This window comes from Staurois parvus, unplaced genomic scaffold (genome assembly GCF_062004578.1).
Source record: "Staurois parvus isolate SC_StPar_1 unplaced genomic scaffold, SC_StPar_1.0 ptg000464l, whole genome shotgun sequence".
NCBI classification, from domain to species: Eukaryota; Metazoa; Chordata; class Amphibia; order Anura; family Ranidae; genus Staurois; species Staurois parvus.
The window spans coordinates 2289289-2314794 of record NW_028318260.1 but is presented as its reverse complement, the minus strand read 5'-3'; the positions used below and the strand labels follow the sequence as shown (position 1 = coordinate 2314794).

At 40.5% G+C, this 25506-nt stretch overlaps 1 protein-coding gene across 1 annotated transcript in view; it reads right to left on the bottom strand.

Moving 5' to 3' along the window:
- LOC149452788 (syndecan-3-like) overlaps window positions 1-25506 on the bottom strand; it is a 164813-nt gene that overhangs the window by 5263 nt on the left and 134044 nt on the right. The window contains exons 2-4 of the mRNA XM_089688991.1: window positions 18726-18846; window positions 17655-18184; window positions 5861-6155 (exon numbers count right to left, since the gene is read on the bottom strand). Coding sequence (XP_089545117.1) covers window positions 5861-6155; window positions 17655-18184; window positions 18726-18846 — 946 coding nt within the window. The remainder of the gene's footprint in view (window positions 1-5860; window positions 6156-17654; window positions 18185-18725; window positions 18847-25506) is intronic.

Here is a 25506-nt window from a genome sequence, read left to right as displayed (position 1 = left end):
TAAAGGCATAAAACCGTACGAAAATCTTTATACGAGGAGCGATCGTAAGATAACCTGTTAGTGAACAGCTTTTGAAAACCAATCACAACAGTTCATACGACAATAACCGAAGGGACAAGCGCAAAAATGTTTCTTGTACGATACCAGATCGTACGTTTTCATTTAATCAGTACAGTAGTCGTCCGGAAATACAATACATGACATCACTTCTTAAATTCTATTCTGCCATACGAGAATTTTCGTAAGCTGAATAACCTCTTCATTTTCGATATGGAGACTAGCATGCAAAAAAAAAAGAACAATCATTTGTTTGATATTTTCACCGTGTGTACTAGGCATAAGACTGGACCTGTAGGTTATCTGTGAGCTGTACATATGCTCTTTCTGTTACATGATTGTTTTCTGTTCACACCTCCCCTGGCCTTCATTCTACAGTCTGGGATATGTTTCCTGCCTTTACATTTGAATTCCCACATTCCTGTGTCACTGCTCTCATCTCTTTAAAGCACTGCATGAATCTTTAATTTTATTGTACGCTTTTATCATCCTTTGCTATTTATACTGAATGTGTGATCTGTGAGTTCTCTGATCCTGTGCTGGCAACCTTTTGACCCAGATCTTGCTCTGTGGGTAATCCTGTCTCTGTGAGTTTGTTCTTGACAACCTTTCAACCTAGCTTTCACTGTTTGGCTTATTCTGCCTTTATGTGGTTGTCAATGGCAATTACCTTAGGCAGCTGCTGCTGGCTGGCTGCACTGCTCCTGGGACACAGGGACTGTAACTAGATGACATGATTCTGTCTTTGTGTCCCTACTACCAAGACTAGGGGTGTCAAATACCCCTAACTGTGACTACAAGGCTCCTACTGGTCCTCACAGTTGTGCAGCATCACACTGTCTGCAAAGAAGCAGACTGTAAAAAGTGATGTATACCTGCTTTGCTATCTGCATCCCCATAGCATAGCAGGGATGGGAAAATCACTAGAGCAGGGGTGTCAAATTTACAGCCCTCCAGCTGTTGCAAAACTACATGTCCCATCATGCCTCTGCCTTTGGCAGTCATGCTTGTAACTGTCAATCTTGCAATGCCTCATGGGACTTGTAGTTTGGCAATAGCTGGAGGACCGCCAGTTTGACACCTGTGCACTAGCGTATAAACATGGCTACAACTAGTTGGCAGGTAAAAGAGTTCCTACAAATATACTTTTAAACAATGTATTTAGCTAATTGGCTAGAGTTGCCCTACAGGATTATCAGTCAAAAACACCATGATTTTGTTCCCACCACTGAATGAAGTTACAAAAGAGAAAGTTATTTGCTTCTGTTTTCTGATATCACAAACTTATTGCAGAATTCTATGTTCCAAAAGAGAGAAGGGAATGAGTATTGGTGCAGGAGAGGTGGTAGTGGATATAAATAGTCCCAAGAGTCAATAGTGAGGTAGAGGAAGATTAGCTACAAGGATATGTAGGGCCTCTCCAAAAAAGGGGTTAAAAAGTTGAAGAGGTATGAGTTTTTGGTGGAGAGTGGGGATTATGCAGCATAGGTAGTTCTGGGAGAGAGGGGAGGGGGGTTCTTTAAAACACTGCAAAGTATGGCACCGTCATGAGGCAGCACCCTCTGGAGTTAAGTGGAACTCTGCAGTGAGAAATTAAAGGAGAGAGAGGTGTGCTAGACTAAGTGTAGTATAAAAACAACAGTTTATTGCACACAAATATGAGTAACTCACAAGAGGTAGAGAGTATGCAGGCATCAAATATAGGGGAGGACGTCATCCGGGCTTAGTACCATATGCAGGATGGATAGGCTGGATGGGTTCCAGGGGCCATGGCTAGATCTTCATAATTGATCTCATAGCAGGAGCAGGGAGGGCAGCTGGATATCCAGGGGGCCACGGTGCGCGTGAGAGCAGGGTCTCCTGTTAGGTGTTCTGCCTCTACAGCCAGCATGGGCTGTGTCACATCGCTGTTAACCAGACTGGAACGCAAACAAGATGGCCACCGGGCAGAAGTGACATCAGGACGGAACGTGGAGCTGCAGGAAGGGGCCCCTCCTATGAGATCAGTTATGAAGATCTAGCCATGGCCCCTGGAACCCATCCAGCCTATCCATCCTGCATATGGTACTACGCCCGGATGACGTCCTCCCTTATATTTGATGCCTGAATACCCTCTACCTCTTGTGAGTCACTCATATGTGTGTGCAATAAACTGTTGTTTTTATACTACACTTAGTCTGGCACACCTCTCTCCTTTAATTCCTTATAAATGGTGGACTTTGGAGGATCAAGATACTATGCAAAAAAATACCGGGCTCCTACTTCTGTATGACAGCCTTATCTCAGATGGTACCATCCTACAGGTGATGTTGCTGAGGTTCCTGCCTTGTCCCCAGGCCCTCCCTCTTGACCCAATTACCATTTTGAAACCTTAATCAAATTTGGAAAATCTTACATAATGTTGGCTGTACAGAGACATGTTCGTTAGGTTTGTTATGTGTAAAACAAAGATCTACACTTTGTTTTGGTAGCATAGTTACCACTTAAGGTCCGCCTTATAGCAGTTCTGAAACAGGGCAGCCCTCTTGTGCAAAATCAAGTGTATATATATATATATATATATATATATATATATATTTTGTGACAGTGCGGTGTCCTGCCACGGTCAAAATCAAGCTAAAAACCCTGGATTCTCAACCAGGCAGGTTGAGGGGCTCCAGAGAGTTGATGTATTGCAGAGGAAACTGGCTTTTCGGTTTCCTCATTTATTCATTAAGTCTGTTTTGGGATCTGGAGCCTGGAGATTTCAAAGAGGTCTGGGAAGGATCCGTGGGTCCGTGTTTTGAGAACCCCCAGCACACTGATTGTACAGGTGGGTGCAGGGCTTTTTATAGAGGCCTAACCATGGTTCTGGGCTCCACCCCGGCAGACAGGAGTCAGGAGGGCTCCACCCCGGCAGATGGGAGGTCTCTGCCTTGGAGTCAGGTGGAAGCCAGACTAGCTGTGTGCTAGTGGCCAGCTGTGTGCGAGAGCCATATTTTGGGAAGAGTCTGCAGGAGACAGACTTAAAACTGCGTACAAGCCAGGAGGCTGAATGCTGTTTAATTTGCTTGATGGTGGATACCCCTGCGTGGGAAGCATTTTTGTTTATGGAACTTTTTTTCTTTTAAATAAAATTGGGCAAAAAAGCCCTTAAAGAAGCGAGTTGCTGTGTGCTTTAACAAGAAAAGCTCTACCATTTTGAAGCGAGTTCCCACAATATATATATATATATATATATATATATATATATATACACATATACATACACACACACACACACGTAATTTTGCACTTCTGCCATAGGGGGCACGCGTGGATCACTTCTGCTGTGAACACTCACAGCAGAAGCCAATCTGCGAGTGCTAGTGAACGGATGTCCACTGGCACCCGCCAATTGTCGGGCAGGGCACAGAACAGAGCTCTGCCAACGTAAACAAGGCAGAGCTCTGTTCTGACGGGGGGAAGTGAAAGATCGTGTGTCCCTGCAAAGCTGGGAACGCAATCCTTCACTTCCCCTAGTACAAGGACCACCTAGTATACACCAGCCAGTGTCATTAATACAGTGTCAGTTCATATTTTTAGCACTGATCACCGTCTTAGTACCACTGGTTCCCACAAAGTGTCAGTTAGTGTAAAAATGTCCACCGCAATATCGCAGTCCTGCTATAAGTCACTGATCACCGCTATTACTAGTATTACAAAAAAAAAATTACAGTATATGTCCCATAGTTTGTAGACGCTATAACTTTTGTAAAAACTAATCAATATACACTTATTGGGATTTTTTTTTACCAAAAATATGTAGCAGAATACATTTTTGGCCTAAATTTATGTAGAAGTTAGATTTTTACATTTTTTTTTATTGGATATGTTTAATAGCAGAAAATAAAAAAAGATTGTTTTTTTCAAAATTGTTGGTCTTTTTTTGTTAAAGCGCAAAAAAAGTAAAAAACACAGAGGTGATTATATACCACCAAAAGAAAGCTCTATTTGTGGGAAAAAATTGACATAAATTTCATTTATGTACAGTGTTGCATGACCGCGCAATTGTCAGTTAAAATAACGCAGCGCCATATCATAAAAATGGCCTGGTCAGGTAAATCTTCAGGAGGCCAAAATGTTACCCCAACATTTCATATTCCTGATATGTGTCCGTGTACCATGTACTTGTATGAAAAAGTATCCTGTTCTCTTTGTATTGCTTCTGTTATGTGAAATCCTTGGTGTTCCTGCCAGTCCTTTCCTATTAAAAACTGAGCACACTAGGAATGAGAGCACAGCATGGTCAGTTCTCTAACTATGCTAAGAACTCAGACTGCTCTCCTCCAATGATCAGGCTTGTCCTGACCCACAGCCTCTGCACAGCCATTTACTGGGAGCATCAGTGTAATGGAGTTTCTCCTCCCCCTCTTATGCAGCTGAGAACAGAGGGAATGTGATCACTTAAAAAATGTGGGAAAAAAAGGTATTTATTTTTTTTTATATGTATACATACATGTTTTGCCTTTAATTTCTATTTTAAACTGAATGGGTTGTTTTACAAGGTGAGGGTTTACAATCACTTTAACTTCCTAATCTTGCTACATTTTGTAGGTAGGTCACCTAAGTAGCAAACTATGGTCTTTTTTCTATGGTCTGCTGAGTAGTACTGTACCACATAAGTCACACATATGCATGCATGTGATGCGCACGCATGCTTCATTTGTAGCCCAGCACAATATGATACCGCATGCCTCAGCTAGACTGCATGAAAGAAGTACAGTAGAGGAACTACAAATTTTCTAAAAGGGATCCTTACCTTTATTATTAACAAGCAAACATATTATGAATAGCAAGGTCCCAACTGCAGACTCAGCCTGGGTTCACAGTTCTGTGCTTCGACATATCGCATGTGATTTGCACAGGAACTGCACCGCATTCCTGTGCAAATCACATGCGAATTCTGTATGGCTCAAGTCACACCAAAAAGGTGCAGGATCCTTTTTGTGGTCCACACTAGAATCGGATCGCATGGGTAGTCACACCCATGCGATCCAATTCTGCACTTCACACCACGTTTTGAGAACTAATTTCAGGGTGTTGTTAACTTAACATACACACCCGTGGCAGTTCACATAAACGGGGTGCGATTGTGATGCGGTGCAGAATTTGCACAGAAACCGGTGCAAATTCCACACCGCATCAGTACGCACCCAGGCTCATAGCAGAAAAGTCTCCCTTTGTCCTTTCCTTGATGTTTGTATAGGAACAGTAGTGGCCAACTGCGTCTTTGGCGGCCCTAATAATTCTAATGTACTGCTGTTAAAATGGGAGCTCTTATGATTTCCTGAAATCTTCAGCAGAAGTGCACAGAAGGTTGTTCTTTGTATTCTACCTTAAGACACATAAAAAAAAATAAATGATTTGCTTCATACAAATTGGTCTGCACAGTGATCCCTCAATTCCATCACATAAATAGGACTTAAATCAGCCTTTAGGCTTCAGCAATAAACAGCAGCAGCATGCAGCAGATTCAGAAAGTGATGTACTGCTAAAGCGCATTTCTGTCACAAACCAAAATCCCTGAAATCCCTGGCAGTTTGTGTCTGCAAAAGATGAGATATTTTTAACCACTGAAATGCAATTTTCCTGGATGTCAAGTAGTCTAGCCTTTTGACATTTTTGTGCTTAAACTAATTCCTTAGAATTAGGCTTTTGTCAGCTATCAAAAAATACTGTTGAATCCCAAATAAAGATTATTATTATAGGCAAAAAAAAAAAAGAATTATTTCGAGTAATATACAATACATTGCACAACAGCATCAAGTAAAAATAAACTCACCTATCAATACTTCTCTTCTCTCCAAAATGTTCTTTTGTGGCATTTGTGCCAATGTATTTCCAGAATCTATAGTGTTGTCAATAAGGCCAGTATCTGCCTTCCTTCCTCGACCATGATCAGTGGGAGTTGTGCCTGGTGGCAGGACTTCATTTCCCAGGTCGAATATTGTGGGCGGTTGTGTCTGGGATTTGCTGTCTTCTTCTTGGATCTCAAAGTCTCCACTTGGCCCTCCACTGACTGGAATCTCTACTTCATTGTCCCGAGCAGTGGCTATTGTCACTTCCCAGATGTCTGTCTGTCACCAAGAAACAAGCAACATATTAAAATAGGGAGAACATATGTGCCAAAAATTATTTTAGGTTATTTAAATAGAAAAAAAAAAATCATCTTATTCAACCAGATCACGTCCCATTATTTCTTTCCCTCTGGACTAAACTCCTCCGATCCAAGAACTTACGCAAGAAACAAATTAATTCTTCATTACACAATGACTAAATAAAGAACTAGGAACCTATATGGAATGTTAGTTGTAGGCATACATAATACAGACTCTCTCTTCATTCCCTCTGTGTGTAATTTAAACAAAGCAGTTTGATTTTCACATATACCGGTCCTAAACAGAAGCATGTAGAACAGTGGTTCTCAACCTTCCTAATACCGCGACCCTTTAATACAGTTCCTCATGTTGTGGTGACCCCCAACTATAAAATTATTTACCCAGTAATTATAATTCATGAGTGTCGTTTTACCTCCAATACTGCTGCTTTCAACACAGTAGCTGCTTTCAACACAGTAGCTGCTTTCAACACAGTAGCTCCTTTCTACACAGTAGCTGCTTTCTACACAGTAGCTGCTTTAACACAGCAGCTGCTCTTTACACATCGGAAATATGTGTTTTCTGATGCTCTTAGGCGACCCCTGTGAAAGGGTCATTCGACCCCCAAAGGGGTCGCGACCCACAGGTTGAGAACCACTGATGTAGAAGAACAGATCTTAGAACTACATGACTGAATATCTAAAGTAGAAAGAATTCAAAGTCAGTTAAAGATGCCCAGTTTTAAACCCAAAAGCAAAAATTGTATTGATCATATTGCAGCTTACAAATTCTCAGATGTGATGGCTGCATTAGTTTTCTTTTTTTATGTTTTCTTTCCTTTATTTTCACCTAGTGATCCAGCCAGTAAGTCTGTTGGTTTTTCAACAGAACAAGCTCTCTTGCAGATGTCACAGTTAAAAGGATGAGGCAAACCATTTATCACTGACAGAGGTGCTTACATTGCTTTTATTTATTTATGTAAAACCTTTATCTCAAAAGGAAAAAAACTGGTTTCAATTTGTTAGTGTATCTAAATCTGCTAGTCACTCCCCTGAGACTGACAATGCTGCTGTCCAAAGGTTCCTCCTGGGCTCCTTCATCCACAGTGGATGCACTCTAATACAGGAGGTGTGCTACTGGCCAGATCTCCAGGTGAAAACAGAGAGAAAAATGCCTAAAAAAAGAAAAACACATGCAGCCACCATATCTAATGATTGTGAGCTGAAATATATCACATTTTTAAAGGGTTTAAAGCGATTATAAAGACTCATTTTTTTTTTTGGTAAAATAACAAACATGTCTATATTTACCTGCTGTGGGCAGTGGTTTTGCACAGAGCAACCTGGATCCCCTTCTTCTCGAGTCCCACACAGGCTCTCCTTGCTCCTCCTGTCTGTCAGGTGCCCCCACAGCAAGCAGCTAGCTATGGGGTCACCTACTGCTCCATGTGTCCATTCAGACACGGAGCTGCAGCTTGCCCTCCCCCCCTTCATTGGCTGACTGGCTGTAATTGACAGCAGCGGGAGCCGATGGTTCCCGCTTGCTGTCTCAGCAAATGAGGGGTCAGAGACAGGGCAGGCTGTCATTCACATCACTGGGTCGCGATGAGGCTCAGGTAAGTGTTGAGGGGGCTGGGGGCACTGCTGCACACAGTAGGTTTTTTGGAATGCATGAAGGTAAAAAAACCTGCAGCCTTTACAAACACTTTAGCCACTTGAAGACCAAGCATTTTCTGGGACATTTTGTTTACAAGTTTAAATCAGTATATATACAGTCAGGTCCATAAATATTGCAACATCGACACAAATCTAACATTTTTGGCTCTATACACCACCACAATAGATTTGAAATGGTCTTCCAGGTCTTTTGGTGTTGCTGAGCTCACCGGTGCGTTCCTTCTTTTTAAGAATGCTCCAAACAGTTGTTTTGGCCACGCCTAATGTTTCTGCTATCTCTCTGATGGGTTTGTTTTGTTTTTTCATCCTAATAATGGCTTGCTTCACTGATAGTGACAGCTCTTTGGATCTCATCTTGAGAGTTGACAGCAACAGATTCCAAATGCAAATAGCACACTTGAAATGAACTCTGGACCTTTTATCTGCTCATTGTAATTGGGATAATGAGGGAATAACACACACCTGGCCATGGAACAGCTGAGAAGCCAATTGTCCCATTACTTTTGGTCCCTTAACAAGTGGGAGGCACATATACAAACTGTTGTAATTCCTACACAGTTCACCTGATTTGGATGTAAATACCCTCAAATTAAAGCTGACAGTCTGCAGTTAAAGCACATCTTGTTCGTTTCATTTCAAATCCATTGTGGTGGTGTATAGAGCCAAAAATGTTAGAATTGTGTCGATGTCCCAATATTTATGGACCTGACTGTACATATATATAAAATGGTAAAATATAATAATATAATATATAAATATAATTTAGCACAGACCCTAGAGAATGATATGGCAATTGTTGCAATTTTTTATGTCACATGGTATTTGCGCAGCAGTCTTTCAAACGCAATTTTTTGGGATAAAATACACTTTAGTAAATAAAAAAAAACACAATATATACCCTAATTGTTTGTAAAATATGAAAGAGGATGACGGACGGGCTGGAGCTCTCTTGTTCTGGGAGGATGTCATGTAAAAGTGCCCAGTAGGCAAGTGGTTAAAAAAGAAAAAAATTTGTTTGCTTCTGCCATCGACCAGATGTCACACCATGATTTCGCTGCGGTCCTCCATCATAATAGAGGTGATCAAAGACCATAAAGTCTTTCATCACCGCCATCCTGAGGAGGCTGAATTGTCGGATCGTCTCTTGGGCCAGTCAGGTTTAATGGTGAGCCCAAAAAAACATCAGCAAGCAGCGGGGGGGGGGGGGGGGGGGGGGGGGGGGGGGGGGGGGGGGGGGGGGGGTAGTTTGTATGGGAAGATGTCCCCTGCTGCTATGGAAAGCGATCCAGCAGCTCAAGAGCCACTAGGACCACTTTCACGTGAAAGCCATCTGTCCCCTGAAAGACAAACGGTACCGGGATAATGGTTGACCCCGGTGCCATAACCCTAGTAAACCACGTGAAGACCACAACGTTTATATACGTATTGCGGTAAAAGTATCCCCTTCTATTAACACACTGTTTATGGTATATCCTATCATAAACACATGTTTTTGGTTTTAAAATGTTGCCTAATATTGGGATATATGAGTCATATTCTGCAAATTAAAGATCACAATAGTGACAGTAATTCACACAACTGAAAATCAATCGGATTTCAATAACAGTTTTATATAACCTAAAAGGTTTATGTTTGAGGGATTTTCAAAAGGTTTCCACACTTTTTACGTATATAAATGTTATGGAAAAGTGCAGAAACTTTTTGAAGAACCCTCGTATTTATGCAACCCTTAAAAGGAGAATAAAGAAAATAACAAAAATAGGATAAAATATCACTAACTGAAAGGAGAAACATACAAAAAATATTTTTTGCATGATTTCATTTCATGAAAATAATTAGGTTGTGATATACTATGGTTTGGGAAATATTTAACATAATTTAAAATCTAAAAGTGGATTTCCACACCTACAATGTCACTACAATGTTATTTTTATATACTATATTACTGTCTGGTGCCCCTGATGACACCATTTGTGACAAAACATGTAGGGCGGAGCCGGAAGTTGTGACGTCACCACACATGTGCAACGGCGAAAAGCATCGCAGTCTGTTTGATGCTGATTGCTGTATACACTTCTGCTGGCGTCACTGAGGATTTTACACTATGAGAGCTTGGTGCTCTTTCCTTCCGTCTTCCTGGAGCATCAGTCCGATAAAGTAAAAGTGAGGGTGGAGTGACAGAGGATTCCTGTGTGCTGCAGTTTGAGGAGGATTTTTGTGCAAGCGTGATTTAACTCTTTTCTCATCGAGTCATATGCCATCTGGTAAGCTCATATGGGTGATATCTTGCTTTGAAAAGCGGGTATCTGTTTTTGAATATATAAGGACTCTTGCACATGATATAAAAAAAATTTCAGCACTGTTTAAAAAGTTTTTGCATTGTTGATTCATAATTTATGATTTATTTTTTGATATTTAATCAGTTACATGGTATATTATAATTTCTAAAGCGTGGCATATTTTTTGCATTACAGTGTTTTGATGTGTGTTGTGCTGCACATGCATTTGCTGTTGCTTTTTCACATGATATTTGGATGCCAGTTGTGTGGTATTTCTTTTTAATTTTAGCTATGTAACCTTAAGGCTGGAAGCATACCTTTTGCCTTTTTGCCTGATGTGTTTTCTACTGAAATCAACTGAAAAGCATCAAAATGCATGTCCACATTTTTTGTAATGTTATGTTAAAGCGGTTCTTCACTCTAGAAAAAAAATCTAAATAAAAGTCAGCAGCTACAAATATCGTAGCTGCTGACTTTTAATAAAAGCAGGAGCAGACTGATAACTCATGGGGCCCCTGGGCAATAGGGGATCATGGGGCCCCTGTGTCCTTGCCCAAACTCAAAAAAGCCTATGAAAAAGGTACCAGGGGCATCTTATGGGGCCCCCTACTGACCCCGGGCCCTCGGACAGTGCCCGAGTTTCCAAATGGTCAGTCCACCCCTGAATAAAAGGATACATACTGGTCCAGGGATCCAGCGACATCCCCATCCAAGTTAGTTCTTCCCTATTTTCAGGTTCCCAGCACCGGCATCTTTAGTGTAGAAATTCAATTGTGACAGCTTGCAGCTTCACAGCCTCTTGCCTCCAGCTTTCTACTGCACATGTGCTTTGTGAATGGCTTCACAATCTTCTGGGACTTGTGATGTGTCCCAGAAAGCTGCAGGTAAAGGAGAGGAGGCCAAACTTGGACCACTTTGATCGCCTAGGTGACCTGAGCAGAAGGGGGAGTGGGTACCTGTCAAAACTAGGTACCTACTCCCCCCCCCCAACAAAAATGTTCCAAATGTGGTAGAAAAAGTTCCACTTTTAAAGGTGCATTAACACACGTCAAAAAGTGTAATGACACATATATTAACATGCATTAATGCACCTCAACAAGTTGAGGTGCAATGTAAATTACATTGCAAAGCACATTGCGCATCAGGGCAGAGCAACGTGCATCGATGTTGACAGGAGCTTTGATGCATCTACATTCATGTGACTGGAAAATGCATCAGGAAAAAAGTGACTTCACTGCATTTATTCTACTTGACAGCCATGTTGTCAAGAAGGGTGGGGATCCCATACTTGGCTTTGTTGGAATGTATGTTTGCGCTGCCTTAAAAGAACTACAAAAGGTGGTAATGGGATCCTGCTCATGGAAAGAGCACAGCAGTGACCGGTCTTGAATACCAGAATCTGGGGCCCTACTGAACAATGCATTACTCACTGAACTGCAACTCAATTTATAACATTTGTATTGTGTTTTTTCTGGATTTTTGGTTGATATTCTCTATCTATCATTTAAAATACACCTATGAAAAAAATGATAGACCCTTCATTTCTTTGAAAGTGGACAACTTACAAAATCTGCAGGGGATCAAATAATTATTTTACCCACTGTATACCTGCAAAAGGGGCCAGCCTGAAGTGATCTAGCAGGACTACATTTTTCTTCCACTTTAAACTATGTGAACAAAATATTTAATTTCCAGTTCCTCTCTAGAGTCTTAGGAGCTTCAGATCTTGAAAGTATTTTCAGTAATGATTCTTTAATAACATATGTTTTCAAAAATGAGACTGGAAACCTATCTTGTGATGAGAAGTTAAAATGCATTACTGGACTTGATCAAAAGAAACTTCAATGCTAATTTGCTTATCCAGCCTCCTAATCCCATTGAGAAAATTACACTTAAGAATAACAGATCTCACCTAATTACTTTATTGTACAAAAATATGATTTATTTAGATTTCACCCTCCCTAGTATTTTAGCCAAATGAAAGGCTGATTTCATTACTTGCTTTTTTGATCAGAAAAAAATAAATTATTCAACAAAATGTAAATAATGATTTTACAACAGATTGGCTAAAGTTTGACTCTGTTTTCTCAAACTAATGCTATATTTTTCTTGTTTATTGTCTCTGTATCCATTTTGAAGTACATAAATTTGATATTTACCTTTAACAGTGCTATATCTACATAAAGTAATAAATCTGCTACACTGTCCATTAAACAATGGACTCATTAAAGTGATCCTTGATATTACCATTCCATCCAAAAGAAGCTGATGGTGAGAATTGAGTGAGAGAGCAATCAAAAGCTTTTAAAAAGACTTATCAGACACAGACAAATTGAATAATAAAATGATCTGATGCAGCCAATACAAAAGAGTTCAATATCTGAGCTCTAATTCCCATTAAAGCCAATCAAAACATTAGACATTGATCAGAAATGCAGGTCGACCATCTAAATATTCCACCGGGCTAAACTATTGGCATAAACATAAATGGTTGACCAATTATTTCTATTTATGCTTTGGAACAGTTTATCCTGGTGGAAACAACAGCAAAAGAACAGATAAGATATTTCAGGGAAATGGCACAAATATTCTGACAAAAATATACATAAGAATTTACATTTAAAAGAAATGGGCTAACTTAACTTGGGATTCCACTGGTTTATTATTATTTAATTTGAGTGTATACTGGTTTTATGTTTTGCCCCTGGTTATAATGCTAGTATTTTACTCATAAATTAAGAATGTAACAATAAATAAAGCATAGTATGAAAAAATTAAGATGGAAAGATACTGTTGGTTCCCAGCATGATACTTAAAGTGCACTTTTAATGCATCCATCCTGAGTGCCTCTTCCTCATACTGATCATTTATGTAATGGAAGATCTTTACTTTTATTGCTCTTCTCTAGAAACATTCTTCTGTTTAGCCATACCAGCACTGCACAAACTTTCTTCTTAAAGCTTTCCAGTCTTGCACCCCTCCACATTCACAGTCTAGACTCTATAGCCTGTAAAGCTGTTTGTTGGGTTGCAGATGGGCTTACTAATGAAACCTTTTGAGTCTGGAATATGCATGCACTGGGGCTACAATAGTGTATAAAGGATGGTACAACAATAGGTATATCATCTCATTTGGTGCTCGAACAATGGTAGCCTAATAAAGTCCTAACAGTCCAGCATGAAGCAGGAAGAAACACTTGAGGGCTGCTGCTCCTCTCAGGTAAAGGAACTTTGGTGGTGCTGCGTAATGCAAAAAAAAAAAAAAAACACAGAGAAGGAGCCACATAGTTTATTGATAACTCATTAAAAACACAAGTAATTATGCACTCATTGTGTGACACTAAGTGCTAGCATGCAGCAAGAAGTAGGTCCAATATATCCACCCTAGCATGGATCATCTGCTGGGGAAGGTGAGACCTATGACTAGATGCTGGAGTTCAGCAGGAATGCGGCTGGGCTACGCAGAGTGAAGGATGGAAGCGGCTCAGGGATTCAGACGCAGCGCGTCCAGTCTCTTTCAGCCGTGGACAGCAGAGTGATGTGGGGAAACATCAGGTCTCAGAACTGCAAAACTGTGACATCAGGCATGTGGGAGCATGGCTATGCGTTTTGGGACAGTCCCACCTATTTATCAAGCATACTAGGTCCAGCCATTGCCATGGTAAAACTGGAAGCTTTAGAACTAAATGGTGCAGCATGCCAAGATAAGAATGTAATTACTTGCAAATAGAAAATTAGAGAATGTCATAAATAAAATAAAAAATAATACAATGATGGAAAGCGAATTAATATAGCGAGAGAAGGGGGAAGGAAATTCAGTTAATATATATGTAAAAAATATATGTTTAAAAAGTGGGGAATATACATGATTACTGGCTGCATGGCACAACTTTTCAGGATCTATACTGCAAAACACCTTCATAAAAGTGTAAAATATAAAATTCATCTACGTAACATAATTAATTTATAAAGTTATAAATAAAATTTAGAAAATGTACAATAATATAGTTAAACAGTTTTGTACCTTCATAAAAACAGAACTATAATCCTACAGGATTTAGGAAAACATATAAAAAGAATAATATATAATAAACTGGATTAATACCAGAATATACTGTATAGGTAGAGATAAGATCTAAAATATATAGGTAGGTAAATGGATCTTGACATAAAGGAAAAACAATTAAATCACAGTATTTAGCTCAAGTTTTTCATTTCGACTCCCAGGGGTTAATGTGTTGAGCATAAAAAAAATATGCTTCTTGTTAGCAGAGCTTTTTAAAGTGCTGTTTTAGAACCACTATCCTTTCCTTTCCTGAATTTTCCATGTTTTTCTTTAAAGTGTTTGGGGATACTATAGTCGGTACTCCCTTGTTCAATCATCCAGATGTTTCCCAAATTGAGATCTGAGGGTTCAAATTGTACTCCCCAGATACAGCAGTCCACATGGGCAAGTCAGACAATATATTATGAATTCTGTGGAACAATGAAAAAAGCTGGAAATGGGGAAGACTTTACCATTCCCAAAAAAGGCCATGCAGGACAAAACTGCATGTGAGACATTTGCATTTCCAACATTGGAACATGCATACTAAATGTCAAAAAAATTTACACTGACAGGGACGAGCTGTTGGCTTTTTGGAGATCTTGCTGGGAGCCACCTGACTTTTAATATCGTAGGCCCTACTTTTCTTTGGGGGCAAAAAAGGGCCTAGGAGCGGGTTCTGTAGGAGAATCCCATATCTTTCGAAAATGTTTTCCATGTTTTTGTACCTTGCATGAAGTTGGGTAATAAAACTAATCAAGTTAGTTTCATGGTTATCTTATTTACCTTTGCTTATGTGAGCAAGTAATTTTATTCTTATCTGGGCACGCTGCGCCATCTTGTTACCATGGCAGTGGCTGCTAATAAATGGCTTTCCCCCGAAGCCAATATTAGGCTTGATGAAGGGGCAGGATTGTCACAAAATGCTTAGCCACTCCCCCAAGCACAACACACCTAACATCAGAGGTTGCCATGGAGACTCGATGCTTCCCTGCATTGTTCCGCTGTCCAAAACTGGAGGAGACCGGGACAGCTGCATCTGAATCCCTCAACCGCCTCCACACTTCACTCTGCTTGACTCTATAGCTAGTCATTGTTCTCACCTTCTCTAGAAGAAGATCCATGCCGGGAGGATATACTAGACCTATTTGTTGCTACACACCAGCACTTAGTGTCACACAGTGAGTGCATAATTACTTCTGTTTTTAACAAGTTATAAATAAAATGACACTTAGAAGGTGGCACCCTCTCTCTCTTTTTCTTTTTTTTTTTTTTATAGGGGCTACAATGCAGGACCTGGAAGAGACTACGTGGCTCTATACAGGCAGCATTGTAAACATTATCATTGATCAATTACAATTCATATTATACTGCACAAAGTCTCATCCTAAGAAGGGAGTTAGAGCATACAGAGAAAGAAAGAAAATTGCTCTATTCCCCCATCAACACAGTGAGAGCAGCGCAGGGAGCCTTCCTTACCGGCAAAATACAGGGGTTTATTTACTAAAGTTGGTTCACTCAGAATCTCATGCACCTGTACATGGTAGCCAATCAGCTTCTAACTTCAGCTAATTGGTTTATATGCAGAAGTGCACGAGATTCTGCATAGTAAATAAACCCCAGTGTGATCATTGCTGCTGCCGACAGTGATCAGGCAAGAAAAAAAAAAAACGACAGGCTGGTTGTACTGAAGCTGATTGATTGATTGACTTCAGTATGACCAGCTTGCAGATACATAGATCGAAATTTGTCCACCTCCAGCTGCTACATGAATCAAGTTAGAAATAGCTTATAAGGGTGTGTGAAAAAAAACCCATTTATATCAGAGGTACAATATACAAATAAACAAAACACAGCAAATAAAACATAATCTTAAACCAGTATCCCTTTGTCAACACATTTCTCAGGTGAAACCCGCTTCTTCAGGACATAGGAACCCAAGTATCTAGTTGTTACAATTCAGCACAGGCCCCCGTGGTATAGTTGTATAAAGAGTAGATAAGAAAACACCCCAAAACATCAAAGATGTCACTTAGTGATACATTTAATTTGTCAATGGCATACAGTGGGGATCGAAAGTATGGGCACCCCAGCTAAAAATTTGTATTAATTTGCATTAAGAAGCCAAGGAAAGATGGAAAAATCTCCAAAAGGCATCAAATTACAGATTAGACATTCTTATAATATGTCAACAAAAGTTAGATTTTATTTCCATCATTTACACTTTCAAAATAACAGAAAACAAAAAAATGGCGTCTGCAAAAGTTTGGGCACCCTGCAGAGTTAATATCTTGTACTGCCCCCTTTGGCAAGTATCACAGCTTGTAAACGCTTTTTGTAGCCAGCCAAGAGTCTTTCAATTCTTGTTTGAGGTATCTTTGCCCATTCTTCCTTACAAAAGTCTTCCATCTTTCCTTGGCTTCTTTATGCAAATTAATACAAATTTTTAGCTGGGGTGCCCAAACTTTCGATCCCCACTGTATGTGCACTTTTTATCCCAGCACAAAAAGATACCTGGTTCGCTTCAGATGAAGGACCCACAGAGGGGTCTTACAAATACTCAACTTGACCCTAAGTGAGTCCTTCATCCTTATAAGCTAGTACTTACACTCTGTGATTCTTGTAGTAGCTCGTGCTTTATATATATATATTCTTTTAATAATTGGGATGGATTTTCATCCATCGTTTTGAAATGTTTTTGGAAAAGTGTAATCATTTATTTTTATGTATTTGTTGAGTTGTACATTTTTCTTGCTGATGTTGATTTGCTTGACTACCTCAACATTTTGCTGATATGAAAACCAATGACATGGGGCTTATTTTACTCCCATGGAAACTGATATGGAGCTAATTTACCCCAACTGAAATGGACAATATGTGGCTTATTTCACCCATACTGAAAGCAACAATGTGAGGTTTATTTATTCACACTCACACAGACTGTGGAACCTGTTTGACTTTGATTGACACCAGGGATGGGAGGTTAAAGTGACAGTTCGCAAGTGAGCAGAGGGGCCCCTAAGAATAAAGCTTCATGAACGGGGTTATTCATTTAATAAACATATCTTTGCTTGGTAATATTATGATATGTCCACATTATGCCCTGGGCTTTTCCAAAAGTGTATCTACATTATGCCTATGGCTAACAGTGAATGAGCCTTGGCCACTTTGAATAACCTGGACAACATATAACAAAGGTGTTTACATACTATAACTGCAGCATTCCATTCAATGTGAACACCAGTTAATTGTATCATCGCTTTTACTGTCAACAGCAAAATGTGGAGTTCCTAGTTTAATAGTTCCTCTCGCAGCAACTATCAGTTTGTATTTAAGCTTAGCACTGAAAACAATCCCTTCCGCTGCCCTACTAATGTTGGGGTACCTTGCATATCATTGGGCATTTTTGAACATTGAAGAATTCTAGGCATATTTAGTTAGCTGATTTTCTGCTTTATTCTAGTTGGTTTTATTCTTACCAGTGGTTGCTGACTGAATGTCACTTTGTCTAGATCCTCTATGTCACGTTCATCTGCAGCAGTTGTCTGTACAGTCCTCTCATCCTCAGTAGGCCATAGCCTACTGCCTTCCTCACTGGGAATAATGACCACATTTTCAGTTGTATCCTCCCACATTTCAGTCTCTTCTTCTGTGGAACTAGGCACTGGTGTTGTAGAAGTGGAAACAACAATGATGGGCGGTAATTTGTGTACTTCTGTTGTCCTGACAAGTCCTGGGGTTATATCTGCAGCGGTTGCTGCTTCCTTGATAGGACTAGTAGGAGTAGGGGCAGCGGTAATAGAAGGAGTTTCTGATTCTTCAGGAGGAGCCCATGGATGGTGTCGATGTATAATGGTGGCTTGGGTTGTAGGCGGAAGCCATGTTGTTTGTACAGCGGGAATGACATGTACTGTAGGTGCTGGTTTCAGTGCTGTGGCTGTGGGAGGTAAAATGGGGGTTTCTGTTGTATACCTAACCCCAAAATCAAGTCTGGATTCCAATTCGAAATCTGTAAGCAGATAAAAGTGAGTTTTATTTTAGATAACTTGGTGCACTCTACTATAGAAGGCTACCAACAAAATTATAGAAACACAAAATAAATGTATCTGGACAGGTCATGTTGATGAGTAAAATAACAGGAAATGGGTGGAAAGTGAAAATAAACACACCATGGGGTTGATTTAGTAAAGGCAAATAAACTGCGCACTTTGCAAGTGCAGCTGCACCCATTTCCCTGACAGCTTAGTGAATGCAGTGAAGTGCTGCTGCTTTCCATCATCCAATCACGTGCAAGCAAAAAAATGCATTTTTAAAACATTTTCCTTGCACCGATTGGGTTTTTTTTTAACAACGCGAAACTGCATCACATTCATTAAGCTCTTGGGAAAAATGAAGCTTCACTTGCAATGTGTACAGTCTATTTGCCTTTAGTAAATCAACCCCACTTCCTCTATATTTTACCACTATTATACAACGACAGAAAAACAATAGAGAAAGAGCTATACATTTTTCGAAGCTATCTTTTGGTGAAGAGTTTCCATCATACTTACCACCAGATCCTGATCCAGAATATACATCATCAGTTTCTTCTTCGTCAATGAAGTCATCATCTCCAGAGCTTTCTAGATCAAATGGTTTCTCATCTTCAAATTCTTTACGCCACCGCTGGCCCTATGGGACAGAAACAAAAGAAGAATGACAGTTTTGCATTGAACAAACAGCTCCTGGTTATCATTCAGCATGTCAAATCTTCACACTATCCTTTGGGATAATTTGTAAGTCAGTTCTTTCTCTAGCAACATCCTTTTGTACTGGGGAAGGAAATATTTTCACAGAAAGACTGCAATAAACTGGCACTGTAACTTTAACGGGTTTGTGATGGTAAAATTGTGTGTGATAGGAGTCCTTCAGTTTCCACTATTTGTTTTTATCATTCAGGCTCCATGCACACGAGGCGCTTTAACAATGTTGGTGACGTTAGCTGTGTGAAGTCATGTTAAAAACCAGTGTTTAGAGTTTTTGTATTAGCATTTAGTGGCGTTTTGCCACGTTTTTTCGCGTTTACAGTTTCTAGCATTCTTAGAGGGGGTTTTTTTGGTCAAAAAAATGTCCAAAAATGCTGGTTTGCCGAGATTTACAGCATTTTACCACGTTATAGCAATTTTGCAGATAAAAAACTCCTCTAGAAACCCACTAGTTCTGGGTTTTTTTTCCAGCCAAAAAACTGCCCTGCCAAAAAAAGTTGATTACAGTCTATGTGTACATGGACACATTGGATAACATGCTGGGGAGTGTACTGGCTGTAGAAAAAAACGTCAAAAGCCAAAAACAGCAGCTTCAAAAATGTCCAGTGTGCATGAGGACTCATAGTTGATGTTAGAACTAGCAGCAGCAATGAAGCATATACCCTAAGCCACATGTGTCAAACACAAGGCCGAATCTGGCCCACCAGGCCATTTCATGTGGCCCTCGCACCTCTCCTGCAGTTGCAGCACCCCCTTCGTCTCTGCTTCCACCTTGTCTCAGCAGTTGGCACAGAAAGGAGGACAGAACGCCTCCTCCAGATCCTGCCCTTCTCCGTGCAACTGCAAAAAGGCTCATCTCTGCCCCTCCTCCATCCTGTCTCAGCAGTAGAGAGAAGGTCAGAACTTCTCCTACAATTCATATGTCTCTCTGTGCAGCTACATCACGCCCTTGTCTCCCCCTCCCCTGGTCTCAACATTCAGCAGACTCTGCCAGCTCCTCTGGTCCAGCCCTGCTCTTTTTACTTCCCAGCTCCACCTCTAGCACCACAAGGTAAGGGGGGTGCACTGTGATGAGGGACTCTTGACATCTGATGTAAGGGGGAGTGGGGTGCTCTGGACATCTAGGTTTACAGATACAACTGGCTATTTGAGGGCAACCACAATGAAACTGAGTTTGACACCCTTGCCTAAGCCATGGGGAAAATGGGGAAAGGGAGGCCCTATCCTCCAATGATCCTAAATCAGAGATCCATGAATATCATTCCATTTTCAGACAAATATCATTGTGTATATGGTATATTTTACAAGCTTGATCTAGATAAACAAAGGAAATAATGAAAGCATCCAGAAATAAACAAAGGAAATAATGAAAGCATCCAGAAATAAAGGAAATAATGAAAGCATCCAGAAAATACCATATGTATATACAGTACACTCACTTGCCACTTTATTAGGTACACCTTGCTAGTGCCAAATAAATCTCCCCCACATCATTACACTACCACGAGCCTGAACCGTTGATACAAGGCAGGATGGATCCATGCTTTTATGTTTACACCAAATTCTGACCCGACCATCTGAATGTTGCAGCAACCAGTCTGCCCATTCTCCTCTGACCTCTGACATCAACAAGGCATTTTCATCCACACAGCTGCTGCTCACTGAATATTTTCTCTTTTTCAGACCATTCTCTGTAAACCCTAGAGATGGTTGTGTGTGAAAATCCCAGGAGATCTGCAGTTTTTTAAATACTCAGACCAGCCCGTCTGGCACCAACAACCATGCCACATTCAAAGTCACTTAAATCCCCTTTCTTTCCCATTCCGATGCTCAATTTGAACTGCAGCAAGTCGTCTTCACCATGTCTAGATGCACTGAGTTGCTGCTATGTGATTGGCTGATTAGCAACTTGTGTTACCAATCAATTGAACAGGTGTACCTAATAAAGTGGCCGGTGAGTGTGTGTCCATATCGGGGCCTTCAGGGTTGCATGTACTACTTACTAGTCCAAGTGCTCATATAACCATAACTAACGCATGCATGGAGTCCGCTGAATTTTACTCTCCAAAATGACTGCCTCTATATCAACTTCTGCAATAACAGCTGTGTCTTTAAATGGGGGGGAAACAATGCTTTTTTTTTTTTTTACAGTAGTCTTGCCCTCAATCGCCATTCTGGCCTAGGCCAGAATGACAAATCATGCTCCTGAAAATGGAGGAGGCAGCCAAATAATGCGGACCAAGATTGAGACATGGGATGGAGGTTCTGACACATGAACAGCGAATCGTTGCAAGACAAAGCTAGTGATCTGATGGGCAGGTGAGTATGATTTTTTTAAGAGAACCCAGAATAACAGGTAAGGAGGGAAAAAGGGTGGAAGGAGGAAGCGAAATGACTCAGAACTGCAGGAGCTTCCTAACTTGGGACCAGGGGCGGACTGAAAATTTGGAAACTCGGGCACTGCCCGAGGGCCCGGGGTCAGTAGGGGGCCCCATGAGATGCCCCTGGTACCTTTTTCATAGGCTTTTTTGAGTTTGGGCAAGGACACAGGGGCCCCATGATCCCCTATTGCCCGGGGGCCCCATGAGTTGTCAGTCCACCCCTGCTTGGGACTAATAAGGGTTGCCACCCAGGAAGCGGGACGTTCTGAGTTCTTGCCACCTGCCACGTTAATAATCCTGGCTCTTGTATGCCTCTTGTATTAAACAGATGAGAGAGTAAATATCTGATATTTTTGAACTATAACTAGAAAAAAAACCGAAGAAAAAAGTGCCCCTGGTTATCCTTTGCAAGCTTTCCCCATGTGCAGATCATTTTACTAAAATATTCAGGATTCATATACTGAGGACTGTGCAGTTAAAATCAAAATTGTCCACAATGCTATTAAAACATGGCATTTTGTAAGCCAACACTACATAAAATCTAGTCCTGTTGAAAGCACAAAGCACGGTACATAGTTGTCTGTAACAGTTTAGGATCTTCCTCTGTATGCTACATATCACCCCATGATTTATGAAAAACATATACTGCACGTGTTCATTGAAGAAAGCTATTGCTTAAAGCATCTATGTTGCATTTAGACTCTCCATGACCTATCACATATAGTACAACATACTTTGCTTAAGAACATTCCTTATGAAATCACTTTGAAGTCAATGACCTCTTGTAAAGGATTTGATTAAATGTCAAGTTTTTTTAATCAGAACGATAAAGCAACGTTTAAAGTGGAGTTCCACTCACACTGTAAAAAAATAAAAGTCAGCAGCTGCTGACTTTTAAAAAACAGCCACTGTCCCACGATCCCGCGTTGCCTCCGCCACAGCCCGTTTCACCGGCTGTCCTGTATTCCAGGCGCCGGCATCTTCAGTGTGGGCACCCGGCTGTGACAGTTTGGGGTTTATTTACTAAAGCTGGAGAGTCCAAAATCAGACTCCCTTCTGCATAGAAACCAATCAGCTTCCAGGTTTCATTGCCAAAGCTTCATTGAACAAGCTGAGGTTAGAAGCTGATTGGTTTCTATGCAGAAGGGAGTCTGATTTTGGACTCTCCAGCTTTAGTAAATAAACCCCTTTGCGTCTTCACAGCCGGGTGCCCATTGCGCATGCGCAAGTAGTGCTGCGCTTCCTGAATGGCCCCGTCGTCTTCTGCGACCTGTCACGTCTCCCACAAGACCTCGGGGAGGGAGAAGGACAACTTCCGTTTCCAATCGCCTAGGCGATCGCAAGGGAAGTGGGGGCGGGTACCTGTCAAATTCGGGTACCCCCCAAAGGTGCCAATCCTTAATGGGGAGCAGGGGATCAATCTTTAAAGGGGAACTTCCCCTTTTGGGTGGAACTCCGCTTTAAGGAACCAAGTTCTTTTTATCTTATGGTGTTGGTCACATTGGAGAGTTTGCACCTGTCTAAGGTATACAGAGTCACTGATAACACTATGCAAGCCTATAGATTAATCCAATTTTTTTTTGTTCAATCGGCAGGGTGATCGAGAAATAACGATGTGGATGGGGGATTCCGTTCCATAGAGCTATTGTTTTCTGACAACAGGGAGACTTCACCAAGTATTCACTGATCAGTGCTGCAGGCTATAACCTGCAGCACTGATTGAGCAGGGAAAATCTGACAGGACAGTTGTAGAGACATCAATCGTTAGATCGACTTTTGTACAACCTCCCTGCCAATACATGGTCCCTGCTGTACCGGCCGAATTTCAATCCATGTATGGCTGGATTAACCGCTTCCCCGCCGCCCTATAGCAGAAATACGGGTGCGCAAAATCACGTGTATATATACGTACATTTCCGGGTAGGGGGTGCGTGCGAACGCCCTACCTGCACCGCCATTCACAGCGATGGCTGTCAATCACAGGGTCCCGGCTGGTGATTACTCGCCGGTGCCAGGTGATTACCGAGGATCTCCGACAGGAAGGAGGACTGATTTGTTTACTAACAGTTCACCTCTCTGTCAGCTCGGGCACACTGCTTTGGATGGCTGTGCTTACAGTGAAGCACACAGACACCGCCCCCAAGTAAAACACTCCCTGCACACAGTCAGGTCAGTCAAGTCACTGATTGCCGCCATTACTAGTAAAAATACATTTTAAAAAAATCCCAGTATCTATACCGCCATTTGTAAACGCTATAATTTTCACATAAACCAATGAATTTACACTTATTGGGAATATGTTTTAGCAAAACATGCAGCAGAATACATTTTGGCCTAAATTTATGATGAAATTTGATTTTTTAAAATTTTTTAATGAACATGTTTAATAGCAAAAAGTCAAAAATATAGTTTTTTTCTCATAGTTGTCAGTCTTTTTTTTTTATAGCGCAAACAATAAAACATGCACAGGTGATCAAATACCAGCAAAATAAAGCTCAATTCGTGGGAAAAAAGGACGTAAATTTAATTTGGGTGCAGCGGTGCATGACTGCGCAGTCGGCAGTTAAAGTAACACAGCGCTGTATCGCAAAAAATGGCCTGGTCGGGAAGGGGGGTAAATCCTCAGGAGGGCAAGTGGTTAAAGTGTGTTACAGATGATTTTGTATATCTTACATGTTGTGACAGAGTGCATGGCAGCTTCACCCCTTTATGAGTTTAGGTGTTTTTTTTTTAATTGATCTAAATACAGCTAATTGCTTTTAATAGCCAAGTGCACACACTAGTGCTGAATTTAGATCAGTAAAATAAAAAGTACTATATTTTACACGTCTACATGCACATACACAAAAAATGTGTATTAATCACCCCTACCCATCCTGAGTAGTAGATCATATTATTTAAATATTTAGCATTCTTGGAGCTAGAAGAATTTTTACATGTGTATAAATGCACACACTATACAGAGCATGCTTGTGTTTTTTTTGCACAGGAAGCTTCTACAGTTCATACATCAGTATTGTGTGCAAACACCCTAATAACACAGCGGTGCATTTTACTGAAGCACAGTCTTGATGTACAGACTGGGAGAGAACAGAGGCTAGTTTAAACTTGCTCTCTGAAGAGCGAGCTGAGATTGGATTGCACATCAGAGAGCATTTGACAGGCGGTGAGGAGGTTTTGTATCAACTGCTCACTGCTTGCTTTAACCCCTTGCACAGCTCCTCTTTGCCGCCTAAATTAAACCCCTTGAACGACGTACTAGTGCATTGCACCAATGTGTATTGCAGGGTGCCCCCATTCAGTTGCATAGGTCATGTTCAGCTGGCGGTAGTGCCAGCTGAACGCGACAGCAGGGATACTTTGTGCTGCAGCATGTACTCTACCTCTGCTGCCTTTGCAGCTAAAGAGGTAGTGGTTGGTGGTGGGGGGTAGTAAAACTGCTGCTTGACCTTATGGTTCTACTGCCCCATTGCCAGCTGGTGTAAATGAGGCCTAAAGAAAAAAAAAAAAAAAAAGCTGAAATTTGCAGCATGAAAGGATTTTTTTATTCTGAGTAAAGCAGCTCATATCTGATAGAGGAGACAGACTGTGGTAATAAACACTTGTATGAACAGAGATTCCACCAGCCAGGTAAAGGCATAACTCATAACAACATAGAATACAAATTATTTAGGTATTAAAATGTGGAAATGATCTAATCAAATTTTGAACTCCAATTAATTTAATGATTATGCCTCTAAGTCGGTAAACAAATTCTTCCCAATAATATTAGCACTAGACGGATTACTATGCAGATTAAGGTTTACTATGCCTTGAAGACAAACCTTCAAAACAACCAGCTGTGTCTAATAGCAAGAATAATGTCAAGGCACAGCAGAATGATTTGATTTCATTTCCATAATGTATCAGTATATAATATTGAAAAAGTGTAGGATATAAATATATATATATATAAAATAACTAAATAAATAATATACACACACACATAAATATATATATATATATATATATATATATATATATATATATATATATATATATATATATATATATATATACAGGTGAAACTCAAAAAATTAGAATATCATGCAAAAGTTCATTTATTTCAGTAATACAACCTAAAAGGTGAAACTAATATATGAGATAGACTCATTACATGCAAAACAAGATAGTTCAAGCCGTGATTTGTCATAATTGTGATGATT